General features: G+C 42.3%; 1 protein-coding gene across 1 annotated transcript in view; it reads right to left on the reverse strand.

Annotated features, from left to right (window-relative positions):
* tcf25 (transcription factor 25 (basic helix-loop-helix)) overlaps positions 1–9,781 on the reverse strand; it is a 44,995-nt gene extending 35,214 nt beyond the window's left edge. Inside the window, exons 1-8 of the mRNA XM_063067028.1 lie at positions 9,340–9,781; positions 6,319–6,504; positions 5,344–5,415; positions 4,991–5,109; positions 4,394–4,459; positions 3,865–3,947; positions 818–948; positions 101–200 (exon numbers count right to left, since the gene is read on the reverse strand). Of these exons, the coding sequence (XP_062923098.1) occupies positions 101–200; positions 818–948; positions 3,865–3,947; positions 4,394–4,459; positions 4,991–5,109; positions 5,344–5,415; positions 6,319–6,504; positions 9,340–9,510 (928 nt within the window). The 5' untranslated portion in view covers positions 9,511–9,781. The remainder of the gene's footprint in view (positions 1–100; positions 201–817; positions 949–3,864; positions 3,948–4,393; positions 4,460–4,990; positions 5,110–5,343; positions 5,416–6,318; positions 6,505–9,339) is intronic.

The raw sequence follows: 9,781 nt of genomic DNA on the forward strand, positions 1-9,781 counted from the left end.
GTTAGAAAAAAAGGAAAAATTACTGATGATGGCAATGGACTAAATATTTCAATGGATATGCGCTTACTGCTCTACTCAGAAATTGAGGAGGGATTCTTACCAATTAAGTCACGTGCCATTTCGTGATCCTCTTGCATCTGACATATGTCACTCAATTGCAATAATGAGTCAATATGATGCGGGTTGACCTGGAGCAGAACCTTGAGTTGGGGGAGAGTAAATCAGGTGATTAAATATATTGATAAAGGTTTGCAACTTCTATTTATAAGAATTCCAGGGTATAAAATGCCATTGTTAATGATAACTTGATTTAGTGGTGAATCCAGCTCGTGTCCATTTTAATGAATGTCATACATCATGAACAAAGAACAGGGATGCAAAATGTAGGACAAGAATGGAAGATACTCAAATCTTTGCAATTTCAAAGGTTTATAGATTTCATTCTTAAAAAAAAACACAATGTGGGCCTACGTGAAATAGGTAAAATTATATAGGCCTTATTGATTAGATACTACTACTAATTCAGCATGGACAAGATGGCCAAAAGGCCTGTTTCTGGGCTGTACGTCTCTATGACTTGCCAGAACTATGCGCAAAACATAAGGATATTTTGACTAGAGGAACTTCAGATTTACAAAACAATCTATTTACAAAATATTACTGCACAATTTGCTTTAAAAATTAATGGATACATGAATTTGGTCCACAAAGGATGCTTTAACTAAGAAGTTAATTATAATTGGTTTTCCATTCTTACATTGAACAAGCGACTTAATTGGCACGTAATTAACTTTTTACTAGTCATTTCACAGCTTACCAAAATGTTATTTGGATCCATAGAATTGACGGCATCTAAGAACTTGAACTGAGTCTGCTGATAATCACGGCTGTGTTCAAAGGTGAAATATTGGGCTCCTCCCTTTGTCTCCAACAATTGCATAGAAATTCCTGTACATTGCAAAGCAGAAGTTGAATACCAACTTTGGAAGCCAAAGATAATAGTAAAACAACATAAAATACGATGCACTTCATATGTTGTTAAAATAAAACCTTTGTGTATGAGATATAAAGAAGAGAGGAAGGATTAACCAAACATAAAGCATTGGCCAGATTTTGTAGGTGCACCGACATTAAAACCATCAACGTTGCTTTTATTATTTAAGGGAAGTGATAGAAGCTCCAGAATTTCATTGTATTCCTGCCGTGACATGGGAATCCTGAAGTTACTGATGGAATTTTCACACATTCTTTTTTTTTAAATGTTGTAATGTACAGTAATCAATACAGAATTCAACAAGCAAGAATTTATAATGACTAATAATTAGTAATGGAAATAAGCTGGCTAAAGATTTTGCTCTAGGTCTAAGGAGATACAATGAGATTTTTCCCATAGACAGTAAAGACTTTAATGTCAGAATTGTTGCAAGGGACCAAGATAACTTGTTGATTTACAAAGTCATTACAAAAGACTTTATCATGAGTTACTGTGTTTAAAATATTTTTGAAATATGGTATCTAAATCTCGTAATAGATTTTTAGGCTTTTTAAAAAATGTCTTTTAAAAGTTCATGATCCAAACACTCTGAACCTTAACAACAGGAATTCTGCAGATGCTGGAAATTCAAGCAACATACATCAAAGTTGCTGGTGAATGCAGCAGGCCAAGCAGCATCTATAGGAAGAGGCGCAATCGACGTTTCAGGCCGAGACCCTTCGTCAGGACTAACTGAAGGAAGAGTGAGTAAGGGATTTGAAAGCTGGAGGGGGAGGGGGAGATGCAAAATGATAGGAGAAGACAGGAGGGGGAGGGATAGAGCCAAGAGCTGGACAGGTGATAGGCAAAAGGGTATACGAGAGGATCATGGGACAGGAGGTCCGGGAAGAAAGACGGGGGGGGGTGACCCAGAGGATGGGCAAGAGGTATATTCAGAGGGACAGAGGGAGAAAAAGGAGAGTGAGAGAAAGAATGTGTGCATAAAAATGAGTAACAGCTGGGGTACGAGGGGGAGGTGGGGCCTAGCGGAAGTTAGAGAAGTCAATGTTCATGCCATCAGGTTGGAGGCTACCCAGACGGAATATAAGGTGTTGTTCCTCCAACCTGAGTGTGGCTTCATCTTTACAGTAGAGGAGGCCGTGGATAGACATGTCAGAATGGGAATGGGATGTGGAATTAAAATGTGTGGCCACTGGGAGATCCTGCTTTCTCTGGCAGACAGAGCGTAGATGTTCAGCAAAGCGGTCTCCCAGTCTGCGTCGGGTCTCACCAATATATAAAAGGCCACATCGGGAGCACCAGACGCAGTATATCACCCCAGTCGACTCACAGGTGAAGTGATGCCTCACCTGGAAGGACTGTTTGGGGCCCTGAATGGTGGTAAGGGAGGAAGTGTAAGGGCATGTGTAGCACTTGTTCCGCTTACACGGATAAGTGCCAGGAGGGAGATCAGTGGGGAGGGATGGGGGGGACGAATGGACAAGGGAGTTGTGTAGGGAGCGATCCCTGCGGAATGCAGAGAGAGGGGGGGAGGGAAAGATGTGCTTAGTGGTGGGATCCCGCTCCCACTCTCTCTGCATTCCCTCCCCCCTCTACTTTCCCTCCCCCGCTCTCTCTGCATTCCACAGGGATCGCTCCCTACACAACTCCCTTGTCCATTCGTCCCCCCCATCCCTCCCCACTGATCTCCCTCCTGGCACTTGTCCGTGTTAGCGGAACAAGTGCTACACATGCCCTTACACTTCCTCCCTTACCACCATTCAGGGCCCCAAACAGTCCTTCCAGGTGAGGCATCACTTCACCTGTGAGTCGACTGGGGTGATATACTGCGTCCGGTGCTCCCGATGTGGCCTTTTATATATTGGTGAGACCCGACGCAGACTGGGAGACCGCTTTGCTGAACATCTACGCTCTGTCCGCCAGAGAAAGCAGGATCTCCCAGTGGCCACACATTTTAATTCCACATCCCATTCCCATTCTGACATGTCTATCCACGGCCTCCTCTACTGTAAAGATGAAGCCACACTCAGGTTGGAGGAACAACACCTTATATTCCGTCTGGGTAGCCTCCAACCTGATGGCATGAACATTGACTTCTCTAACTTCCGCTAGGCCCCACCTCCCCCTCGTACCCCAGCTGTTACTCATTTTTATGCACACATTCTTTCTCTCACTCTCCTTTTTCTCCCTCTGTCCCTCTGAATATACCTCTTGCCCATCCTCTGGGTCACCCCCCCCCGTCTTTCTTCCCAGACCTCCTGTCCCATGATCCTCTCGTATCTCCTTTTGCCTATCACCTGTCCAGCTCTCGGCTCTATCCCTCCCCCTCCTGTCTTCTCCTATCATTTTGCATCTCCCCCTCCCCCTCCAGCTTTCAAATCCCTTACTCACTCTTCCTTCAGTTAGTCCTGACGAAGGGTCTCGGCCTGAAACGTCGACTGCGCCTCTTCCTATAGATGCTGCTTGGCCTGCTGCGTTCACCAGCAACTTTGATGTATGTTACTCTGAACCTTTGTGATTTTGTTGGAGGGTCCTGATTCATTTCATATGATGTTATTTTGATGGCCACACAAAGCATGGTATCAAAGAACCCAAACAAAAACATCTTCCATCGTTTAGCCTGATTGATACAGGAAAGATCACGTTAATGTTTTACATTAAAGTCAGCAGCAAATGCTACTGACCAGGAAATCTTGCATTATCCTGAAAGTGTTGGGTTTCCTCCCCCCCCCCCAATAGTGTCTATCATTGCATGTTACTGTTTTAACATCCCCTTGCTGAATTAGCTCAAAACATTGCTGCATTATGAAGGCATTGGAGCAATTAAACCAGACACTTTGTACTAAGAGTTATTAGGCATCTATATGTACCTGTTTTAACAAACCGTGGCCAACCATCTTTTTGTGTTGTGAGCCATGTACTCCTGTGCAACTGGCGATGCCGCTGCCTTAATCTGATATAAAAAGTTTAAAACAAACATGAGAAAATCTGCAGATGCTGGAAATCCGAAGCAACACACACAAAATGCTGGAGGAACACAGCAGGCCAGGCAGCTTCTATAGAGAAGTCCATAGGTGCTGCCAGGCCTGCTGAGTTCCTCCAGCATTTTGTGCGTTGCCCTAAAAAGTTTAAAAGCTCAATTGAAAAAAAGTAAGTGCAGAAAGCTTCAAGTTCTGAAGAACTCTTGGACAAATAGTACAGAGACTCCAAGACAACTCATGCGGAACCCAAAACCTCAATTTTGCCATTTATCCGAACTACTCAAAGGTGTATGGAGTAGACCATAAATATTACTTCAATGGGTAAAGTATGATTATATCTTACTCTGCCACAACTTAAATAGATTTAAGATAATGGCCATCAGTTAATTGAAAATACTTATCTAATTCACGAGCTAACCTTTGTTCTCCAAGCACAGCTCGGGCCCCAAAATACCTCTTCAGTTCAGTCTCTGGATTCAGATTCCTAAAACAAATTTACAACTTAATAAAATAATACTGTAAAACACCAGGTTAGAAATATTTATGAGTTCAGAATACTGTAGGTGCTCACTGATCATTAATTTTTAAAAAGTTTAATTTAGGAAAATTTCACATAGAAATTCTATCTTATGAACATAGAAAATAATCTGAGTACTAGTTGAAAGATAAATATTAATAATGGTTCTCGTCTTCTTCAAATAGTGAGGTGTGTTTGATAGAGCAATCTGAGTAAGTGCATGATGTCCTGTTGTAAACTTTTCCCAGTACTGCATGGCAGTGCAAACTTAGATTTGTGCTCAATCTCCACAAATGCCAAACCTTGAATCAATAATTCCATGACAAGTAAGCCTGAATTAGCCTATAGCCAAATTTAATGAAACAATCTGACCATCAGCAGTAATTTTATTAAGAGACATGGCAAGACAAAACTTGATGCTTCTAATCTATCAAAATGTTAGCAGATGAAAATTAAGCCTACAGACCCCATATGATAAAAGATGTTTTCATTTCTTACCTATGTTCAACACACAACAGTGGTCTTGTTTCTGCACTAAGACTGCGAGTTTGGTAATGGAAACCGTTGGGCCCCTGAATTTCTTGCAGAATGCTATCAATGTCATCAGCAGCACTTTCCTGAGAAACAGATCAAACACTTTTATAAGTATGCATATTCTGGTCAACAAAACTTTAAAAAAATGTAAACAGAAAGGAGGACCATTCAGATCTGGCACCTCATTGAAGATAACTAGGATCAGAATAGATTAATTTTGATCAAGAAGTTGTCTCTATCCTTTTGATGAAACACTTAATAAGTTTTTACAGAAATTGGTTATTTGTAGTAACAGAATTGTAGTACAAGTTTCTCACCTGGGGATTAGGGCCATTATTCCGGCTTTTCTTTTTCTTTTTTTTCCGTTTTGGTTTGTTGTTGGAATTTGGCTAGGAACCAAAAAAAAACTTTCTTGAAAAATATGATCCATCTCTTTAATACAACTCAGGAATTCAGCCATTTAAATAGCAAAAGGGATGGGTTGAAATATATTTGTAATATAATACAAATATTTACAAGGAAATAAAATTTATTTACAATTCTCACCTCTTTCTAGATGGGAATTACTTGACCAATGACCTGGCTGGGCTAATTATATTGCAGGATATCAGAACAATAGGCATCTGTTAGTCTCATGAGACCATGGATTTGCGCCTTCGAAGATTTCCAGGGCGCAGGCCTGGGCAAGGTTGTATGGAAGACCAGCAGTTGCCAATGCTGCAAGTCTCCCCTCTCCACAGCACCGACGTTGTCCAAGGGAAGGGCATTAGGACCCATACAGTGTGGCACCAGTGTCGTCGCAGAGCAATGTGTAGTTAAGTGCCTTGTTCAAGGACACAACACGCTGCCTCAGCCAAGGCTCGAACTAGCAACCTTCAGATCGCTAGAATAACGCCTTAACCACTTGACCACGCGCCAACATCACAACAATGTACCAGAATATACATAAGCATCCATCAGCTACAATTAAAATTGCAAAAATGAAAACCGAGAAAGAGCATTTTGATCTTGTGTACCATAAAGAGTGAATTCAATTATATTTAAGCTATTTTGCAGTAACAGCTGTGCTTCTACAAAGGTGAACACCACAAAGGTGTTTTGTGATATCACACCAGAGGAAATATTGTATCATTTCTTAATGCATGCATTACTAAATGACAATAAAAGAGGCCGGCATGTCTTCATAATCTAATATAATCCCTACATCTCCTTTAGAAATCACAAATAAAGAGCAAAGCACACATCCACAATAAATGTATTAAATTGTAGCACAATTCAATGCAAGAATTTACCTGTGAGGCATCAAGTTTATTTTCTAATTGATCAGTTTTCTTGTCTAGTTCTTTATTTTCTTCTGTAGCTTCAGTTTGATCATCTACCTCAGGCAAAGTGTCCTCGAGCGTCAAGTTTATTTTATTTGGTTCTTCTGTTGAATGTTCCTCAAAAGCTTCATCTTTCTCAACATCAATTTCACTAAGCTACAGAAATAAAAACTGAAAATTTAATTCGAGAGATATGTTGATCTTCCCATTCCAAGTATATGGTATACTGATGATTTCCACTTTACTTAAATGATAAATACATTTCTAAGAGCAAGACCTACATTTGCTGCATTCATGGTCACCGGGTTTAATGGGCCAGAATCACACAGTCCAGTCTGCAATTTTAGGCCACTTCCCATGCTAGCCAAACAGCAGCCAAGTCCTTTTACCGCATTATTTCTCTTAAGGTCCTGAATTTTAATGCCTCAGTTGCTCACAATGTACTGTAGGCTTCAATTAGTGACAAACTACAGTTGGTGAAATGTAAACCGAGTATTCAGGAACAGATTCCAAAGTCAGATGAATGTATTCCTGATTGTATCAACTCAAAGTTGCAATTTGATTTATTTACAAGAACAAACTGAAATAAGCCTCCAAATGTAGAAGGACATGGCAACAGTAAGAGTTGGCTAATTACGTCCATAATTAGACTTTAATAATTATTAACAAGTATTGTGAAATTAATTTGGGCTTTTTTTGACATCCTGTTTGTCAGAAACAAGTCAATTCAATATTTGCTGCAGATAGCCACTTTTTAACAAGCTGCTAGCAACCCTATTCCAAATTTATTCTTCAGGACTTTTCAGTTAGTGGCAATCTTGAAACAATGCTCCAAGCTAAGTCTAACATATAGCATAAATAAAGCCTCTTATTATCTTAAACAAAATTTCACAACCTGAGAGAGGAAATTTTTCATCATCTCAGTCTTAAGTAGATGTCCTTTGTCTCTGGGGGTTATATCCTCACTCATCTATTCTGGTAAATAGCTGAAGAAATTTATTCTTCTACACTTCAAAAGAAATCAAGCCACCTTGCACTATCTTTCCTCATGGTGCCATGGCTGGTAGACCTGCTGCTTCAGAGCTCCACTACAGTCTGAACGGAATTTGCATTTCCCCCGTGAGTGTGTGGGCTTCCTTCTGACAACCTATAGAATGGAAGGTTAGGTGGCCACTGTAAAATGACTTCAGTGTATAGGTGAGTGGTAGAATCTTTGGGGTGGTAGTGGGAACAGTTGTTAGGAATGGAAGAGAATAAAATAGGATTAACAAGGGACTAGGGTGGATGGGTTCCTGACACATGGCATTGATTGAGAGCACCAAAGGGCCTCTGAAAGCACAACTCCTTCATCCCAGGAATGAAAATAGTACTCCTATTTTAGCATTTTATCTCTTGTCCTGTTTAAATCTCCTCCAGACATGTTCATCACCTTCTTTCAGCAACATGACCACTTATGCCATTCATTCTGCTGACAAAGACCTCCCCTTTATTCTCCCCACCTCTCTCTCTTCTCCAACTTAAAATTGATCTTTTTAATTGATACTTTTTTCCAGTTATGATGAATGATCTTCAAAATCTATTTCTCTCTCCTGAATGCTCCATCATTTTCTGTTCTTATTTCAGATTTCCAGCAACTGCAGTTCTTCCGTTTGTTATCTGCCTGTAACCTCATGGTCTAGCAATATCTCTCAGTTCAATGAGGAAGGCAAGCAGGCACAGTTGGGGCAACTAGAAGTGTAGTGAATAATGAAGTAGACTGAGCTAAGCGATCCTAGGCTAAGCAGACCAGAGGGAAGATGTATATAAGCACCACAGCAGCATAGGGGTTGGTGCGATGTTATTACAGCTCAGGGCATCGGAGTTTGGAGTTCAGTCCCAGCATCCTCAGTAAGGCGTCTCTGTACATCCTCTCCCCCCGCGCCCACCCGTTTCCTCCCACAGCCCAAATGCATACAGGATAGTTTCACTGACCATTGTAAACTGTCCTGTGGTCAGGTTAGGGTTAAATTGGCGTTGTTGGACAGTGCAGCTCGAAGGACTAGAGGGGTCCATTCCAAGTCGCATCTCTAAATGGACTGCAGCCTTATCCAGCCCTAAATGGTGGCCTATTAAAGTACTGATGGGAGGAGTACCCAGCAACATTCCCATCATCAGTGGTGGTGGAGCTTAACACGACAGCCACGGCTGAGGGCATTTGCAATTGTGGTCAGCCAGAGCTTCTTCCAAGATCCACGTCATCAGGGAATTCATGCTTTAGACAATTCGATTCACATCACATGACATCAAGAATGCGACATATTTGAAACAGCAAAATGCATGGGACTAGATGACAAAGCAGCTTTATCAGTGCAGCTTTTCATTCCAGATCCAGTTGCACCTCAGTTTGAATTGATTTGATCAATCCGTTCCACTTACAACACTGATACCGACTGAACAATATGGAAAGCTACCCAGCTACGTCCAGCCCAGAAAAAGTACAGAGTAAATCCAGTTTGGCTAATTACCACTGTATCAGTCTCTATCACTCACTTATGAAGTGGCATTTTCTCACAAATGACCTACACACAAATTCCCAGTTTGGCTTTAGCCTGCATCAATGGACTCCAAATCCATTCACAATTGGTCCAAACATGAACCAAAAAAAAACCGAATTCCAGAAATGAGACGTAACTGACCTTGAAATCGAACCAACCTTTGGCCGAGTGTGGCGTCAGTAAGTCCTGGTAAAACCCAAGTCCTCACCCTTGCACCCTGAGAATCAATATTGACCAGGGAATTTCAACTGGACAGTAACGTGAAAATCGTAGCAGCTCAAAGAGTGGACGTCCCACAAATGGATGATTTGCCTCTTGATTCTCAAACCTTTAAGCTACAATTCTCAAGACAGTACCACCGAAGAAACAGGTCCATTTAACCGATACCCCAACAATAACTTCTATTCTCCGTTCTAGACCCCGCAATTCCGACCATATCTAGCCCGCTTCCACTCACCGCTCGGTACAAGTCGCCAGCCGCCGCCTTCTGTTTCTTTTTCCGCCGCTGTTTGCGGAGCGGGGTGTGCTCCAGCGGCAGCTCCTCTTCCTCCTCTCCCCGCTCCACAGGGAGGCACAGTGGCTCCTGTACCCGTTCCCCGCGCAACTTCCGCAGGCTCCGTGAGGACATCGTGCTGTGCCGGGGCTTGTCGCGCTGCCGGTCCTGCACCGTTTTCTGGTGTCCGCCGGGTTTACGGGGCCCCGGTCTAGAACCGTGTGCCGGTGTCCCTGGCGTGTAAAGAGCTTCGACCCGGACCGTAGACTGGCACAACAGATCGGGTTTACGCCATCTTCCCTTCCCGGCTCGTCAGCGGCAACGGTGGCCGCACAGTCCCATCCGAAATGCGGCGGATGGGTGGAGAAATTCGATACGCGATGGGATCCAGAGGTGGTAGCACCCA

The sequence above is a fragment of the Mobula hypostoma genome, chromosome 14 (genome assembly GCF_963921235.1).
Source record: "Mobula hypostoma chromosome 14, sMobHyp1.1, whole genome shotgun sequence".
Lineage (NCBI taxonomy): Eukaryota > Metazoa > Chordata > Chondrichthyes > Myliobatiformes > Myliobatidae > Mobula > Mobula hypostoma.